Source organism: Nerophis ophidion, linkage group LG08 (assembly GCF_033978795.1).
Source record: "Nerophis ophidion isolate RoL-2023_Sa linkage group LG08, RoL_Noph_v1.0, whole genome shotgun sequence".
Classification (NCBI taxonomy): Eukaryota; Metazoa; Chordata; class Actinopteri; order Syngnathiformes; family Syngnathidae; genus Nerophis; species Nerophis ophidion.
The window spans coordinates 6851526-6871461 of NC_084618.1; the positions used below are offsets into that span (position 1 = coordinate 6851526).

At 43.6% G+C, this 19936-nt stretch overlaps 1 protein-coding gene across 2 annotated transcripts; it reads right to left on the bottom strand.

The window, feature by feature from the left end:
- Positions 1-2229: 2229 nt before the first annotated feature.
- Positions 2230-19683, bottom strand: LOC133557240 (protein BCCIP homolog). Of its 2 annotated transcripts, XM_061907558.1 has the most exons (7): positions 19498-19683; positions 19333-19407; positions 19153-19233; positions 8064-8150; positions 7807-7994; positions 2556-2724; positions 2230-2488 (listed from the first exon to the last, which is right to left on the bottom strand). In XM_061907558.1, the coding sequence occupies exons 1-7, from the start codon at positions 19636-19638 to the stop codon at positions 2318-2320; spliced, it is 912 nt and encodes a 303-aa protein (XP_061763542.1). In that variant the 5' UTR covers positions 19639-19683; the 3' UTR covers positions 2230-2317. The 2 variants fall into 2 exon arrangements, with proteins under 2 accessions (XP_061763542.1, XP_061763544.1); XM_061907560.1 differs by having other exon boundaries at positions 7807-8150; positions 19498-19646.
- Positions 19684-19936: the final 253 nt, after the last annotated feature.

The window sequence follows — 19936 nt, forward strand, 5'->3', positions numbered from 1 at the left end:
TTTCAACTAGTTGACTGTCTATGCGACGTCAAGGCTTGGTTAGCCCAGAATTTTTTAATAATGAATGAGGGAAAAACGGAAATTTTAGTTTCTGGTCCGGCCCTCACTGACTTGGGACCATTGCAAAATGATGTGCGTCCCAAAGTCACCAGCCTTGGCGTCACTATAGACAGCCATTTTAAACTAGACGAACAAGTCAATGGCGTTTTTAAAATCGTGTTTTTATCACCTTCGTCTTTTAGTAAAGGTTAAACCGTTTTTATCTTTTAACCTTTTTGAACAAGTCGTGCATGCTTTTATTTCAAGTCGCCTGGACTACTGCAATGCTGGCATTAGCCAAAAAGCTCTCTCCCGGTTGCAGTTAGTCCAGAACGCGGCAGCAGGACTTTTAACAGGGGCCAGGAAACGCCAGCATATAACCCCAATTCTTCAGAGTTTGGACTGGCTCCCTGTTCATTTTAGAATTGATTTTAAAACATTGCTGTTTGTTTTTAAATCTTTACATGGACCGGCACCTCAATATATCTCGGACCTCATCCAAATTTACATTCCTGCGCGCGCTCTGAGGTCCGAGAGCCAGTTCCAGCTCGTGGTGCCCAAGACCAGACTTAAGACCAGGGGAGACAGGGGCCTTTTCTGTGGTCGGCCCTAAGCTCTGGAACACTCTGCCCCTCCATGTTCAAACTGCTTCCACAGTGGAGTGTTTTAAGTCTCGTCTTAAGACCCACTTTTATTCTTTGGCTTTTATCACCCCTGCCCCAAGTGGAGGAGTTCAAGTACCTAGGAGTCTTGTTCACGAGTGGGGGAAGAGTGGATAGTGAGATCGACAGGCGGATCGGTGCGGCGTCCTCAGTAATGCGGACGTTGTATCGATCCGTTGTGGTGAAGAAGGAGCTGAGCCGGAAGGCAAAGCTCTCAATTTACCGGTCGATCTACGTTCCCATCCTCACCTATGGTCACGAGCTTTGGGTCATGACCGAAAGGATAAGATCACGGGTACAAGCGGCCGAAATGAGTTTCCTCCGCCGTGTGGCGGGTCTCTCCCTTAGAGATAGGGTGAGAAGCTCTGCCAAGCCGCTGCTCCTCCACATCGAGAGGAGCCAGATGAAGTGGTTCGGGCATCTGGTCAGGATGCCACCCGAACGCCTACCCAGGGATGTGTTTAGGGCACGTCCAGCTGGTAGGAGGCCACGGGGAAGACCCAGGACACGTTGGGAAGACTATGTCTCCCGGCTGGCCTGGGAACGCCTCGGGATCCCCCGGGAAGAGCTAGACGAAGTGGCTGGAGATAGGGAAGTCTGGGCTTCCCTGCTTAGGCTGCTGCCCCCGCGACCCGACCTCGGATAAGCGGAAGATGATGGATGGATGGATGGATGGATGGCTTTTAACACTTCGTGAGTTGTGTGGTCCTCTGTGTTTTTTATACATTTTGATTTCTATTTTACTGTTTTAATTGATTTTACCCTTTAAAATAGTTTTTAATCATATTTGTTTTTATATTTATTTTTTGTTTTTATTCAGTCATTGGTGGAGCATAATATATATATATACTTTTTGTTTTATTTTATTTTTTTTTACAATTGTTTTTAACATGGCTGTGCAGCACTTTGGAAACGTTATTGTTGTTTAAATGTGCTATATAAACAAAGTGGATTGGATTGTTTAAGTTGGGCTCCACGTTAATCAACTAAAAGTAGAAGCAATGTACTTCACCACTACAAATACATTCAATTGGCCTTTTTCATGGGGAAAAATACTTCAAAACTGAGCACTCTCATATTCTTACCAGTTTTTACTGTCCTCTCCGCACAGCTTCACTCAAATGGCCCCGCTGTACTTCTTCTACAATCTGCCCCCTAGCGAGAGCAAAGAGATACTGCAAGACCTGCTGGATCCTGACAGAGCATCAGCTTGTAAGGACGAGAGACACCAAGTGAACAGTGTTGCTAACAATAACAGCATTGAGCAGTCTTCTGACAGGTGTGTCATTCAGTAGAGAATGGGAAAGAAGTGAACAGTCTGGGATGTGAACAAAACTGTATTATTAGCAACACCATACAAGTTGTATTTTAACTGTAGTGCACATTTTATACTAATTAACAAAGCAGGAGAGCACCTGAGTGGGTTTTAATGTCCTCCGCTTTCTCTGGTCCTGATACTTCTTCACAAGCCTGTAGTTTAAGCTCTCTTCATGAAGATTTGTCATCGCTAGAAAAATAGTTCAATAAATTCTGTTAAACATGATTTTTTTAATGATGTAAATTCATAATTCACAGTCATATTTTTGCGGGGATTTGAATGTCTGTCTTTTGGCCGTTCAAACGGTCAAGTATTCTTTGAGTTTGTCCATGATGGAGGACATCCTGTCTGCCGGGATCAACATGACCGTCCTGAAAGGCTTCATGGGGACGTCGTCGAAGGACCACCTCCCGGTCAAGCACGTATCCGCGTCTGCCTGGACGGAGAAGTGGAACTTGAGGGTGGCCTGCTGCAAGCGGACAAAAACATCATTACTATCATGTTTTTATTCATACGTGTCATTTCCGTGACCGAACCTCATAGAAGAACTCCTCCTCGGCGTTGATGAACATGTATTCGTTTTTAGGAGCGCCCCCTCTGGCAGGAATGCTCTTGGTGGACTCCTTGCAGGTCTTACTGATCATCAGACAGTAGTGATACTTCCCACTGGGCTTGTTGGTCCTCTCCGCGTCTGTGATCTCCTCCCTGTTGTCAAAGTACAAAACATGCACGGGTCAATTGACTATTAAGAGATGTCAAAATAAAAGCCTTGTCGGGTTTTCTATTTTCTTTCATTCACGTTTGCATAAATTGCCATGAAGAGGTACGGCTTATCTACACTGCAACTCCATGAATGCTAGTGAGATACAAGTAAATATGCAGGCTGCCCTCTAGTGGCCACAAATATGTCACTCACCTACTTAAAACGGAATTTATGTTTATTTTCCAGGAAACAAATATTTTTTCTTTTTTTTTGAATGGCAAAAACGTTTGATTAGTTCTTTTTTCCTCACAAAATACAACTTCATATAATTACAGTGTTTAGTTATATGGTAACTGTGTATAATACATTAAATCCGGGGTGTCAAACTCATTTTAGATGAATCTCTTCCAGGCCACATTATACAAACTCCCTTCCCCCCCTCCGTGTGTCGGTTGAGGTGGGTGTATAATGTGGCCCGGAAGAGATGCATGGGATTCTGGGTATTTCTTCTGTTGTGTTACAGTGCGGATGTTCTCCCGAAATGTGTTTGTCATTCTTCTTTGGTGTGGGTTCACAGTGTGGCGCATATTAGTAAGAGTGTTAAAAGTATTCATATCAACCATCAGTGTAACGTGTGGCTGTAGAACAAGTATGCCTTGCAATTGATGATTTGTGCAATCAGGAGTCGCATGCTACATGTGACCGGCGCGACGATATGTGTAAGGGAACGTAAAAAGCATTGTCACCACGACACGCCCTCAAAATGATTATGCGGGTGAAAACCGGAGAATGCTAGCCCAGGGATTTTACTGTGAAGTGCACTGAATTCCGAACAACCTCTCAGGAAAAATCTTGAGGGTCGGCAAGTATGCAGCTGAGCCACATCAGTGATCACAGAGCCGCATGTGGCTCAGGAACCGCGTTGCCGACCCCTGATCTACAAACATACACAGAATTGCTATTGTGACATCTAGTGGACAAATTCAGAACAGCCGTTTCTTTCATTCAAAAATTTAGCAAACTCATCCCACGGGCCGGTTAAAACCTGATCGACACCCCTGCATTAAATAATTAAAAAGTAAAATAATTACAATATATATATATATATATATATATATATATATATATATATATATATCCCCATTATAATTGCTACTTATTTCGATTTTTTAAAAAACAATTAAAAAAAGAAATCACTTTTTCTGTAAAATAATTTTGAGTTAATTGTCTTAATTTCTGTCACAAAATAAAACGTTACATTGTTTTACTGATTCAGCAACTATGCTTGACTTCTTTGCTTGAAAAAATATGTATATTGTAATATCGGATTTATTCATTTTAATATAAAATATTACAACAAAATAAGTGTCATTACATTATACATATTCCCCCGCATAATTGTACCTTTTTATTTAGATTTTTTTAATATAACTTTTTAAAACACTACTTCATTAAAATGTATTTTAGTAATTCTAAGGCTCTGAATCTTTTCAACATTTACCATACTTTTTCAATATCTGTATAATTTTGTATAATGGCCACAACTGTTAAAGCCCAAGCTGTTTGTTTATATGCTTTTTTTTCTCTTTGCTATTTGGGCTTTTTGGACCCTAATTAGAATAAAAACTAAGAATCATCTTTTGATATGATGTACTTAGTCCATAAGTACACAAACGTGTACTTCATGTTTAGTGACATGCTAATTCTTATATTTACCTTTTTTTTTTCCAAATTCCATTGTATGTTATAGTCTTCTGACACCACCAGATTGCAGTATAAATGCCCACATAAGAGGCCATTAGACCTCAATTCAGTAGTGTACACAATTTTGGAAATAAGAACTAAAAGGTGCTGTCCACGCATGTGGCCACTTTTACCACCCTTATAATTACTTATAATTATAACTAGTAGTTTTAGTAACTAAATTCCAAAATGTTCCCATTTTAATCAAACTATTAAAATCTTTTCCCTCACGTTTTAAAAAAATACCTTACAATTACACATGAATTTAGTTATGATGTGGCTATGCTATTGTTTTAATACATTATCAAAAATACAACTTAAAGGCCTACTGAAATTAGATTTATTTAAACGGGGATAGCAGGTCCATTCTATGTGTCATACTTGATCATTTTGCGATATTGCCATATTTTTGCTGAGAGGATTTAGTAGAGAACATTGACGATAAAGTTCGCAACTTTTGGTCGCTAAAAAAAAAGCCCTGCCTGTACCGGAAGTAGCAGACTATGTGCGCGTGACGTCACGGGTTGTAGGGCTCCTCATATCCCCACATTGTTTATAATCATGGCCACCAGCAGCAGGAGCAATTCCGAACGAAAAAGCGACGATTTCCCTATTAATTTGAGTGAGGATGAAAGATTCGTGGATGAGGAAAGTGAGAGTGAAGGACTACAAAAAAAAAAAAACTAGACGGCAGAGCGATTCAGATGTTGTTAGACAAATCTACTAGGATAATTCTGGAAAATCCCTTATCTGCTTATTGTGTTACGAGTGTCTTAGTGACATTATATGGTCGTACCTGTACAACCTGAAAGTTGGAGGGGTGTGGCCACGGGTGTGGTGACCGCCAGGGTCTCCGAGGTAAGCCACGTTTCTCGTGGAACGACGCAAGCTCTCCGCTCATGTCTACGGTAAGAGCCGACTTATTACCACCATTTTCTCGCCGAAACATGCCAGTTCACATGTGGTAGGGAACCATATTCGCTTGACCGCTTTGTTCCATAGTAAAGCTTCGCCGTCATCTTTCGGGAATGTAAACAAAGAAACACTGGCTGTGTTTGTGTTGCTAAAGACGGCCGCAATACACCGCTTCCCACCTACATCTTTCTTCTTTGACGTCTCCATTATTAATTTAACAAATTGCAAAAGATTCAGCAATAAAGATGTCTATAATACTGTGGAATTATGCGATGAAAAGAGACGACTCATAGCTGTGAACGGTGCTGGAACAAAATGTCCTCTACAATGCGTGACGTCATCATACCGCGACGTTTTAGCATGATACTTCCGCGCGAAATTTAAAATTGCAATTTAGTAAACTAAACCGGCTAAAGACGGCCGCAATACACCGCTTCCCACCTACATCTTTCTTCTTTGACGTCTCCATTATTAATTAAACAAATTGCAAAAGATTCAGCAACACAGATGTCTATAATACTGTGGAATTATGCGATGAAAAGAGACGACTTATAGCTGTGAACGGTGCTGGAACAAAATGTCCTCTACAATGCGTGACGTCATCATACCGCGACGTTTTAGCATGATACTTCCGCGCGAAATTTAAAATTGCAATTTAGTAAACTAAACCGGCTAAAGACGGCCGCAATACACCGCTTCCCACCTACATCTTTCTTCTTTGACGTCTCCATTATTAATTAAACAAATTGCAAAAGATTCAGCAACACAGATGTCTATAATACTGTGGAATTATGCGATGAAAAGAGACGACTTATAGCTGTGAACGGTGCTGGAACAAAATGTCCTCTACAATGCGTGACATCATACCGCGACGTTTTAGCATGATACTTCCGCGCGAAATTTAAAATTGCAATTCAGTAAACTAAACCGGCTAAAGACAGCCGCAATACACCGCTTCCCACCTACATGTTTCTTCTTTGACGTCTCCATTATTAATTGGACAAATTGCAAAAGATTCAGCAACACAGATGTCTATAATACTGTGGAATTATGCGATGAAAAGAGACGACTTATAGCTGTGAACGGTGCTGGAACAAAATGTCCTCTACAATGCGTGACGTCATCATACCGCGACGTTTTAGCATTATACTTCCGCGCGAAATTTAAAATTGCAATTTAGTCAACTAAACCGGCTAAAGACGGCCGCAATACACCGCTTCCCACCTACATCTTTCTTCTTTGATGTCTCCATTATTAATTAAACAAATTGCAAAAGATTCAGCAACACAGATGTCTACAATACTGTGGAATTATGCGATGAAAAGAGACGACTTATAGCTGTGAACGGTGCTGGAACAAAATGTCCTCTACAATGCGTGACGTCATCATACCGCGACGTTTTAGCATGATACTTCCGCGCGAAATTTAAAATTGCAATTTAGTCAACTAAACCGGCTAAAGACGGCCACAATACACCGCTTCCCACTTACACCTTTCTTCTTTGACGTCTCCATTATTAATTGAACAAATTGCAAAAGATTCAGCAACACAGATGTCTATAATACTGTGGAATTATGCGATGAAAAGAGACGACTTATAGCTGTGAACGGTGCTGGAACAAAATGTCCTCTACAATGCGTGAGGTCATCATACCGCGACGTTTTAGCATGATACTTCCGCGCGAAATTTAAAATTGCAATTTAGTAAACTAAACCGGCTAAAGACGGCTGCAATACACCGCTTCCCACCTACATCTTTCTTCTTTGACGTCTCCATTATTAATTAAACAAATTGCAAAAGATTCAGCAACACAGATGTCTATAATACTGTGGAATTATGCGATGAAAAGAGACGACTTATAGCTGTAAACGGTGCTGGAACAAAATGTCCTCTACAATGCGTGACGTCATCATACCGCAACGTTTTAGCATGATACTTCCGCGCGAAATTTAAAATTGCAATTTAGTAAACTAAACCGGCTAAAGACGGCCACAATACACCGCTTCCCACTTACACCTTTCTTCTTTGACGTCTCCATTATTAATTGGACAAATTGCAAAAGATTCAGCAACACAGATGTCTATAATACTGTGGAATTATGCGATGAAAAGAGACGACTTATAGCTGTGAACGGTGCTGGAATAAAATGTCCTCTACAATGCGTGAGGTCATCATACCGTGACGTTTTAGCATGATACTTCCGCGCGAAATTTAAAATTGCAATTTAGTCAACTAAACCGGCCGTATTGGCATGTGTTGCAATGTTAATATTTCATCATTGATATATAAACTATCAGACTGCGTGGTCGGTAGTAGTGGGTTTCAGTAGGCCTTTAATGTCCTGATATTAATTGCAATCTCATATTGCAAGCGACATGTCTTTTAGTAGACAACCAAGCCCTGTGCACACGATGGGTGTTACTCACTGGAGCTGTTTGTGCAGCGGTAGAGCGATCTGCGGCGGTACGTTGACAAAGCGCTCACTGAGCAGAAGACCCACGGGCTTGCTGGTGTCGTTCAGAGTCTTCTCCAGTTGCTCCATGACGCTGTGGCCGGAGCTCTTCTCACACTGATCTAAGAGCAGCTCCTTCACCTCCTCTACGCACTGCACACCCTGACAACAAATACACACGTCCATGAAGTCAAGTGTTGTCGCCCACAGGCTGGACTCATTGACAATTACCTTTCTTTCTGTGAGGTTTAACATGGTGATGAACCCAAACACTTCATCTGGGTCCTCGTCGTCGCTGTCCTCTGGCACCTCCGCTTGCTGGAGCCAAACCAAATAATATGCTTAATATCTGTAACTAAAGTAAAATACAAGTAGACTAGTATAGTGGTTAATTAGTGTCTTTATTACAAAAGCTTTTTTTTGGAAACTGAATTATGAAACTGTATTTTTTTGGTGTTTGAAATTTTCATCATATTTTGCTGTCAATTTCATCGAATAAAAAAATGTGAAAAAAGCATTTTGTGTTTAAAAAAATCAGTTTGTTAAAACATCCATCCATCCATCTTCTTCCGCTTATCCGAGGTCGGGTCGCGGGGGCAACAACCTAAGCAGGGAAACCCAGACTTCCCTTTCCCCAGCCACTTCGTCTAGCTCTTCCCGGGGGATCCCGAGGCGTTCCCAGGCCAGCCGGGAGACATAGTCTTCCCAACGTGTCCTGGGTCTTCCCCGTGGCCTCCTACCGGTTGGACGTGCCCTAAACACCTCCCTAGGGAGGCGTTCGGGTGGCATCATGACCAGATGCCCGAACCACCTTATCTGGCTCCTCTCGATGTGAAGGAGCAGCGGCTTTACTTTGAGTTCCTCCCGGATGGCAGAGCTTCTCACCCTATCGCTAAGGGAGAGACCCACCACACGGCGGAGGAAACTCATTTCGGCCGCTTGTACCCGTGATCTTATCCTTTCGGTCACGACTCAAAGCTCATGACCATAGGTGAGGATGGGAACGTAGATCCATCCATCCATCCATCATCTTCCGCTTATCCGTGGTCGGGTCGCGGGGGCAACAGCCTAAGCAGGGAAACCCAGACTTCCCTCTCCCCAGCCACTTCGTCTAGCTCTTCCCGGGGGATCCCGAGGCGTTCCCAGGCCAGCCGGGAGACATAGTCTTCCCAACGTGTCCTGGGTCTTCCCCGTGGCCTCCTACCGGTTGGACGTGCCCTAAACACCTCCCTAGGGAGGCGTTCGGGTGGCATCCTGACCAGATGCCCGAACCACCTCATCTGGCTCCTCTCGATGTGAAGGAGCAGCGGCTTTACTTTGAGTTCCTCCTGGATGGCAGAGCTTCTCACCCTATCTCTAAGGGAGAGCCCCGCCACACGGCGGAGGAAACTCATTTCGGCCGCTTGTACCCGTGATCTTATCCTTTCGGTCATGACCCAAAGCTCATGACCATAGGTGAGGATGGGAACGTAGATCGACCGGTAAATTGAGAGCTTTGCCTTCCGGCTCAGCTCCTTCTTCACCACAACGGATCGGTACAACGTCCGCATTACTGAAGACGCCGCACCGATCCGCCTGTCGATCTCACGATCCACTCTTCCCTCACTCGTGAACAAGACTCCTAGGTACTTGAACTCCTCCACTTGGGGCAGGGTCTCCTCCCCAACCCGGAGATGGCACTCCACCCTTTTCCGGGCGAGAACCATGGACTCGGACTTGGAGGTGCTGATTCTCATTCCGGTCGCTTCACACTCGGCTGCGAACCGATCCAGCGAGAGCTGAAGATCCCGGTCAGATGAAGCCATCAGGACCACATCATCTGCAAAAAGCAGAGACCTAATCCTGCGGTTACCAAACCGGAACCCCTCAACGCCTTGACTGCGCCTAGAAATTCTGTCCATAAAAGTTATGAACAGAATGGGTGACAAAGGACAGCCTTGGCGGAGTCCAACCCTCACTGGAAACGTGTTCGACTTACTGCCGGCAATGCGAACCAAGCTCTGGCACTGATCGTACAGGGAGCGGACCGCCACAATAAGACAGTCCGATACCCCATACTCTCTGAGCACTCCCCACAGGACTTCCCGAGGGACACGGTCGAATGCCTTCTCCAAGTCCACAAAGCACATGTAGACTGGTTGGGCAAACTCCCATGCACCCTCAAGAACCCTGCCGAGAGTATAGAGCTGGTCCACAGTTCCACGACCAGGACGAAAACCACACTGTTCCTCCTGAATCCGAGGTTCGACTGTCCGACGTAGCCTCCTCTCCAGTACACCTGAATAAACCTTCCCGGGAAGGCTGAGGAGTGTGATCCCACGATAGTTGGAACACACCCTCCGGTCCCCCTTCTTAAAGAGAGGAACCACCACCCCGGTCTGCCAATCCAGAGGTACCGCCCCCGATGTCTAAGCGATGCTGCAAAGTCTTGTCAACCAAGACAGCCCCACAGCATCCAGAGCCTTAAGGTGCATTGTGAGCTGGGCGACAGCCGAAGGAACGTAGATCGACCGGTAAATTGAGAGCTTTGCCTTCCGGCTCAGCTCCTTCTTCACCACAACGGATCGGTACAACGTCCGCATTACTGAAGACGCCGCACCGATCCGCCTGTCGATCTCACGATCCACTCTTCCCTCACTCGTGAACAAGACCCCTAGGTACTTGAACTCCTCCACTTGGGGCAGGGTCTCCTCCCCAACCCGGGGATGGAACTCCACCCTTTTCCGGACGAGAACCATGGACTCGTACTTGGAGGTGCTGATTCTCATTCCGGTCGCTTCACACTCGGCGTTTGTTAAAACACAGTGTTTTAAATTTCAGTTTTAAAAAAATCAGTGTAGAACAAATAAAATGTAAAAAAAAAAATTAATTCTTTGTCTAAAAATTCTGGTTAATTCGTCAATGATGAACGCTTGTTTTTTAACGTTTGAATTTTGTGACTTTGATTTGTTTTACGTCAAAATAATTTAATTGAATAAATATTTGTGAGCAAAAATGTATCAAAACGTGTTGTGGAGAGTTATAAAGGACTGTATGGTTCTATAAAGGTAGTCTCATTCGCCCCCGGGGCGTCGGTCAGGACACAATGGACAGGACAGTTCGTTTGGCATATGGCAGTTTACTTGTTTAGTAGGCATGGGAGGTTACAATGGATTGGCTGAATGGTCCAACACTGTTAAGTATTGGTGGTTCTGCAGTAAACGGATAAGAACATCATAACCAATTAGTATAGAATAACATAGCCTACGTAGTAATAGTACATATCACCTTAGTGCAATAATATATCACGGATACACAATATAGCATATACCAGTAATAATTGGCATTTAGTACACATTAGCTTCACCAGTAAACAGTAAGCCCTGCCATATACACTACAGGATAGCATCAAACTAAACACTCAAATAACATCATAACATTTAACTGAACTTAAATGTCTTAACTAGACCAGAAGGTGTCACTGTACGCTACAGAAGGCACGTGAATGTGGTGCTTGTGACCTGCCGTGCAGGATAAGGTGCTCGCTTACATGTTCAAAGGCACAAAATGTCCGAAATGTTCTCTTTGAAGAGATAAAGGACTGGTACATGAAATACATTGTCTAGACCAGGGGTACCCATTACGTCGATCGCGAGCTACCAGTCGACCGCGGGGGGTGTGTCAGTCGATCTTGAGCCAGGCTTTTAAAAAAAATAGACCTAAAAATGAGTGATCATCAATCTTCACCAAGACGTCACTTATTTGACATTCACGGTACCGGAGGGTCTTGTGAGATGACGCTGGCTGCTGCAAGATCATTATTATGAAAATATGACCGAGAGGAAGGCGAGAAACACTTTTTATTTCAACAGACTCTCGCGCCGTACCTTCCGTCAAAACTCTAAAGGCCGACTGCACATTTCCTATCTTCACAATAAAAGCCCTGCTTCATACTGCCTGCGCTAACTAAATACAGAGTCTCGGAAAACTGGCGTGCACAAGCGATCCCTCAGAAAGCTGGCGTGCACATCACTTGTGCACGCCAGCTTTCTGAGACTCTTATTTTGTTAGCGCAGGCAGCATGAAGCAGGGCTTTTATTGTGAAGATAGGAAATGTGCAGTCGGCCTTTAGAGTTTTGACGGAAGGGACGGCGCGAAAGTCTGTTGAAATAAAAAGTGTTTCTCGCCTTCCTCTCTGTCATTTTTTCATAATAATGAACTGGCAGCAGCCAGCGTCATCTCACAAGACCCTCGGGTGCCGTGAATGTCAATCAAGCAAGCTACGGAATTTGCCGCCAATGTTTTTCTTGTAAAGTGTATGGAAGCTGGATGAATTAGATGCCAATAACCAACCACTTTCATGTGGTATTGTACAGAAAGGACAACTTTTTTTCTCCTCCATTTGAAAATGTGGGCGTTATCATCATTACTGTCTGATTCCAATCAATGCAAGTCATCAGAATCAGGTAATACACCAACTTATATTCTTGTCTTTGTGAAAGAAAGACCTCTATATGTGTTACACATGCTTGTATTATCATTAAACACATTTAACTTGTTTACAAAAATGTCTCTTTCATAAATAAATAAATATAAATTATAAATAGGAATGAGGTAGATCTCCTCGACTTGGTCAATTGAAAAGTAGCTCGCCTGCAGAAAAAGTGTGAGCGCCCCTGGTTTTAACTATTAAACGAACCAAAAATATGACTTATTTTATCTTTGTGAAAACATTGGACACAGTGTGTTGTCAAGCTTATGAGATGCCATGCAAGTGTAAGCCACTGTGACACTATTGTTCTTTTTTTAATCATAATAAATGTCTAATGATGTCAATGAGGGATTTTTAATCACTGCTATGCTGAAATTATAACTAATATTGATACTGTTGTTGATAATATTCATTTTGTTTCACTACTTTTGGTTTGTTATGTGTGGTGTTTGTGTCTCCTCTCAATTGCTCTGTTTATTGCAGTTCTGAGTGTTGCTGGGTCGGGTTTGGTTTTGGAATTGGATTGCATTGTTATAGTATTGCTGTGTATTGTTTTGTTGGGTTGATTTAAAAAAAAAAAAAAACATTTTAAATATATGTTTTTTTTTTAAATGAGAATCAATTCTGAATCGCATAGCGTGAGAATCGCAATTCGAATCGATTTTTTCCCACACCCCTAGTAGATCGACCGGTAAATTGAGAGCTTTGCCTTCTGGCTCAGCTCCTTCTTCACCACAACAGATCGGTACAACGTCCGCATTACTGAAGACGCCGCACCGATCCGCCTGTCGATCTCACGATCCACTCTTCCCCCACTCGTGAACAAGACTCCTAGGTACTTGAACTCCTCCACTAGGGGCAGAGTCTCCTCCCCAACCCGGAGATGGCACTCCACCCTTTTCCGGGAGAGAACCATGGACTCGGATTTGGAGGTGCTGATTCTCATTCCGGCCGCTTCACACTCGGCTGCGAACCGATCCAGCGAGAGCTGAAGATCCCGGCCAGATGAAGCCATCAGGACCACATCATCTGCAAAAAGCAGAGACCCAATCCCGCGGCCACCAAACCGGAACCCCTCAACGCCTTGACTGCGCCTAGACATTCTGTCCATAAAAGTTATGAACAGAATCAGTGACAAACGACAGCCTTGGCGGAGTCCAACCCTCACTGGAAACGTGTCCGACTTACTGCCGGCAAAGCAGACCAAGCTCTGACACTGATCGTACAGGGAGCGGACCGCCACAATAAGACAGTCCGGTACCCCATAGCCTCTGAGCACTCCCCGCAGGACTTCCCGAGGGACACGGTCAAATGCCCTTCTCCAAGTCCCCAAAGCACATGTAGACTGGTTGGGCAAACTCCCATGCACCCTCAAGAACCCTGCCGAGAGTATAGAGCTGGTCCACAGTTCCACGACCAAGACGAAAACCACACTGTTCCTCCTGGGTCCGAGGTTCGACTATCCGCCGTAGCCTCCTCTCCAGTACACCTGAATAAACCTTGCCGGGAAGGCTGGACGCATTTTAACAAACTGAAATATTAAAAGCCTACTGAAAGCCACTACTAGCGACCACGCAGTCTGATAGTTTATATATCAATGATGAAATATTAACATTGCAACACATGCCAATACGGCCTTTTTAGTTTACTAAATTACAATTTTAAATTTCCCGCGGAGTTTCTTGTTGAAAACGTCGCGGAATGATGACGCGTGCGCGTGACGTCCCGGGTTGCAGGGGACATATTAGCGCAGCACCATTTGCGGCTAAAAGTCGTCTCTTTTCATCGCCCAATTAAACAGAATTCTGGACATCTGTGTTGCTGAATTTGTTCAATTAATAATGGAGAAGTCAAAGTAGAAAGATGGAGGTGGGAAGCTTTAGCCTTTAGCCACACAAACACGGTGTTTCTTTGTTTAAAATTCCCCGAGGTGAAACTTTACTATGGATTAGAGCGGTCAAGCGAACATGGTTCCCGACCACATGTCAACCGGCAGGTTTCGGTGAGAAAATTGTGGTAAAAAGTCGCCTCTTACTGGAGATCAGCTGAGCTTGCATGCATGCAGCTGCTGTCGACTTCCCTTAGAGACTTGCATCAAGACACCCGTGGACACACCCCTCCAACTATCAGGTACTATCTAATCTCACTAAAACACTATCAATCAATCAATCAATCAATGTTTACTTATATAGCCCTAAATCACTAGTGTCTCAAAGGGCTGCACAAACCACTACCACATCCTCGGTTGGCCCACATAAGGGCAAGGAAAACTCACACCCAGTGGGAGGTCGGTGACAATGATGACTATGAGAACCTTGGAGAGGAGGAAGGCAATGGATGTCGAGCGGGTCTAACATGATACTGTGAAAGTTCAATCCATAATGGATCCAAAACAGTCGCAAGAGTCCCAATAGAAAGATAAGGGATTTCCCAGAATTATCCTAGTAAATGTGTCTAAAAACATCGGAATCCGTCTCAAAGCAATCGCCTTTTTTTTTCTTTTTTCTTTCTTCTAGTCCTTCCTATCAATATCATCTTCCACGAATCTTTCATCCTCGCTCAAATTAATGGAAAAATTGTCGTTTTCTCGGTCCGAATAGATCTTGCTGCTGGAGGCTCTCATAGGAACAGCGTGGCGCAGTGGGAGAGTGGCCGTGCGCAACCCGAGGGGCCCTGGTTCAACTCCCACCTAGTACCAACCTCGTCACGTCCGTTGTGTCCTGAGCAAGACACTTCACCCTTGCTCCTGATGGGTGCTGGTTGGCGCCTTGCATGGCAGCTCCCTCCATCAGTGTGTGAATGTGTGTGTGAATGGGTAAATGTGGAAGTAGTGTCAAAGCGCTTTGAGTACCTTGAAGGTAGAAAAGCGCTATACAAGTACAACCCATTTATCATTTATCATTTATTATAAACAATATGAGGATGTGAGGAGCCCCCACCCTTGTGACGTCATCGTCTGCGACTTCCCGTAAAGGCAATGCTTTTTTATCAGCACCAAAAGTTGCAAACTTTATCGTCGATGTTCTCTACACACCCTGGCTTCCACCTGTTCGGCTTGATACCATCAGGCAGGCGCTACAGGTGCATCAGAGCCGGAACAAACAGGCTCAGGGACAGCTTCTTTCCCAAAGCTGTCACCGTGTTGAACTCTAACTTAAAATAATAATAATTCACCCCTATAAAATATCATGTCCTAATACCCTACTGTGCAATACTACCCTTCGAGTGCAATACATCCTGTAGATTCCTAAAGTAGCCTTAAGCCTGACGCTCCTCTACTATCACATTCGCTCCGCTTGATGCGGCAACAACAAAACAAAACTCCAGACGTTCTTCTTCGTTTGTATGGTTTACTTGTGATCTTAATAATTCAAAACATTAAACAGTCACAATGTGGGAACAAATGAATGACAAAATAAAGAGAGTTTGTTGCAGTACTAGTTAGAAAAAGTATGAGTGAGGTCAAAAAACTGCGTGGCTCGATTCCACCGCACCTGACAGCCATTACCCATAACACCTTGCGTCCAAAAAACACCTTACCACACAGATCCTTCCGCCATATATGCACTTAAAACAGTTACGTCATCAAATCATTTTGACAAATGTAATAATTACAACTAAAGTGAGCTTTATATAATTACTCTAAGCTTTCAATATAAAAGTCTGCGGGCTATAGAGCGTTTTCCGTTCGGGTTCCGGTACTCTGGAATGCCCTCCCGGTAACAGTTCGAGATGCCACCTCAGTAGAAGCATTTAAGTCTCACCTTAAAACTCATTTGTATACTCTAGCCTTTAAATAGACTCCCTTTTTAGACCAGTTGATCTGCCGTTTCTTTTCTTTTTCTTCTATGTCCCACTCTCCTTTGTGGAAGGGGTCCGGTCCGATCCGGTGGCCATGTACTGCTTGCCTGTGTATCGGCTGGGGACATCTCTACGCTGCTGATCCGCCTCCGCTTGGGATGGTTTCCTGCTGGCTCCGCTGTGAACGGGACTCTCGCTGCTGTGTTGGATCCGCTTTGGACTGGACTCTCGCGACTGTGTTGGATCCATTGTGGATTGAACTTTCACAGTATCATGTTAGACCCGCTCGACATCCATTGCTTTCCTCCTCTCCAAGGTTCTCATAGTCATCATTGTCACCGACGTCCCACTGGGTGTGAGTTTTCCTTGCCCTTATGTGGGCCTACCGAGGATGTCGTGGTGGTTTGTGCAGCCCTTTGAGACACTAGTGATTTAGGGCTATATAAGTAAACATTGATTGATTGATTGATATAAATTTTCTTAACATGCAAATAAAGTAAATAGTCCCCTTTTGGCTGAATAAACATAAAGCACCTTCCATAAAATGTAAATTAACTTAAACAGCATTTAGGCTCCTACACATCCGACACTGATTGTTATTTATTACTTCGGTACTCTACGCTCTGTATATTGTACTTTGTTGTATTTTGTACTTCTATAGTGTTTTGTATATTGTACAGGATTGCTTATTATTTTTATTGGATAGTAGTCATTTTATTTCAATTGTTAGTTTTTCATTTTTACCTCTTATGTCATTTATTTCACCCCATATTTGTTCCCACTACCGCTCCTTAAATTGGAATCGTTAATCTCGTTATATGCAAATATAATGACAATAAAGTTCATTCTATTCTATTCTAAATCCTTTCAGCAAAAATATGGCAATATTGATCAAGTATGACACATAACCTAGACCTGCAATCCCCGTTTGAATAAGAAAATCTCATTTCAGGAGGCCTTTAAATATGTCAATTAACCTTCGTCTTGTGTTAGGGTCGGCACCGACCCGTTTTAGTTTTTAAATGCATAAAAACACCACATACATTTATTTTTTTGCATCAAAGCTTTTTGACTTTGTCAGGAACCTCTTTGTCAACAAAATAAAACATTTTAATTTTTTTCACTAAATTATAAAATGCTCTGGTAGAAATCATGCCCTTGGTGTTGTTAGGGTCGGTTTCGACCCAGTTATAAAAATAAGATGATAGAGCAATGATAAGAGCCGAAACTGAACACACTGACAACCAGCTCCTCTCCCAATCATGTGAGCTTTAGTGGACTCTCATTTTACCTTGTTATCCTGTACAAAAACAAACAAAAGACGGACACTAAAAGTGTCACTTTTTGCCACTTTGATTTTGTTTTTTTTATTAGTTTTGGAACTAGTAATCTATTTCTCTTGGTTTAATTTGCGTGATTGGTTGTTGTTTGTTTGATGTTGGATTTCTGTTGCTGAAAAAAATACGTTTTAGCCTTTTTCTTGAAGTAAATATATATGGGTCGAAATTGACCCGTAACACCATCTACGCTGCTGATCCGCCTCCGCTTGGGATGGTTTCCTGCTGCTGTCTTGGATCCGCTTGAACTGAACTCTCGCGGCTGTGTTGGAGCCACTATGGATTGAACTTTCACAGTATCATGTTAGACCCGCTCGACATCCATTGCTTTCGGTCCCCTAGAGGGGGGGGGGTTGCCCACATCAGAGGTCCTCTCCAAGGTTTCTCATAGTCAGCATTGTCACTGGCGTCCCACTGGATGTGAATTCTCCCTGCCCACTGGGTGTGAGTTTTCCTTGCCCTTTTGTGGGTTCTTCCGAGGATGTTGTAGTCGTAATGATTTGTGCAGTCCTTTGAGACATTTGTGATTTGGGGCTATATAAATAAACATTGATTGATTGATTGATAGATGTTACTAAAGTTAAAATTCTTAAAATGAAAAAATAAATAAAACACATTTATTTAAGAGAGGTGTTCTAATACCCCTTAGTAATAGTTAGGTAACACAACAACCTTTTTTTTATTTATATGATTCTCTTGAGGTTCGTTTTACCATTTTTAAAAATTGAAATCGAGGGGTAAACTGACAAAAAAAGGCCCAATGGCCCAAACCAAAAATATTAAAACCAATATTTTCAAGGATAAGGAAGCCTAACGAGGTAACCAAGAGATGAGAAACAAATTGGATGATAGATAATTGTTTTTACACGGTCTAGCTCCATCCTATCTTGCCGATTGTATTGTACCATATGTCCCGGCAAGAAATCTGCGTTCAAAGGACTCCGGCTTGTTAGTGATTCCCAAAGCCCAAAAAAAGTCTGCGGGCTATAGAGCGTTTTCCGTTCGGGCTCCAGTACTCTGGAATGCCCTCCCGGTAACAGTTCGAGATGCCACCTCAGTAGAAGCATTTAAGTCTCACCTTAAAACTCATTTGTATACTCTAGCCTTTAAATAGACTCCCTTTTTAGACCAGTTGATCTGCCGTTTCTTTTCTTTTTCTTCTATGTCCCACTCTCCCTTGTGGAGGGGGTCCGGTCCGATCCGGTGGCCATGTACTGCTCGCCTGTGTATCGGCTGGGGACATCTCTGCGCTGCTGATCCGCCTCCGCTTGGGATGGTTTCCAGCTGGCTCCGCTGTGAACGGGACTCTCGCTGCTTTGTTGGATCCGCTTTGGACTGGACTCTCGCGACTGTGTTGGATCCATTGTGGATTGAACTTTCACAGTATCATGTTAGACCCGCTCGACATCCATTGCTTTCCTCCTCTCTAAGGTTCTCATAGTCATTATTGTCACCGACGTCCCACTGGGTCATTATTGTCACCGATGTCCCACTGGGTGTGAGTTTTCCTTGCCCTTATGTGGGCCTACCGAGGATGTCGTGGTGGTTTGTGCAGCCCTTTGAGACACTAGTGATTTAGGGCTATATAAGTAAACATTGATTGATTGATTGATTAGTGTATTTTACAGCTGATTTAAGACGTGGGTCAAAACCGACCCGTTAACATAAGAGATGGTAACAGAAAGCTAACACAAGAGGAAGGTTAACTCACCTTGACGACACTTCCCACGTGACTCTGCTGGATGATGATGTCAGTCATCTCCGAGATGTTGACGTGAGCCTTCAGGAAGAGCTGCAGTACCACAACAAACCACAGGGGGCGGCAGTCAAACACAGCGAACATACACTGGCGCCGTGCTGGTTTAAACGACAATAAACGTGCTTTCCAAACCTGTTGCAGGAGTTTTTTGATGCCGTTGAAGTCGCTGTGTGCGATTGTGTGAGCTTCGAAATCCACTGTAACCTCCTGAGTGACACAACGCAAGTGTTAGCAACGAGCATGCGCATTCGCTAGCTAGCAAGGCCGACTCAATAAAATAATGAACTTCTCCCCGACCTCATTGTCTACTTCCGACGCTTCGCTCTCCTCCCCCGTGGAATTTCCATCTTCTCCCGGGCTCTCGTCGGAGCCGTTATCACTTTCCGGTTCTTTTTCCACTCCCAGACCTACCGCTCTCTTTTTAGCCGACGAAGCCATGCTCGCCAACACGCGTGTCTGCTAAAAGTGGGCGTGGTAAAGCTGTAAAAAAAATGAAGAGAAACTGGGGGCCGCTCGGACGCCATTTTGGCTCAAAATGCTAAGACTGCCCAGTTTGAGATAGCTGCGTTAGAGCCCCAATGGCAAACGGTGGCGGTCGTAAAATGGAATAAACCACTCCTAAACCAAGGGGTGATAAATATTAAAACTGCATTTTAGGCGCTTTGTGCAATCAAATATGCATTCAAAATTAGAATTATTTTTAATATTTTAAGTTAGGCATTACCGGTCTTGAATA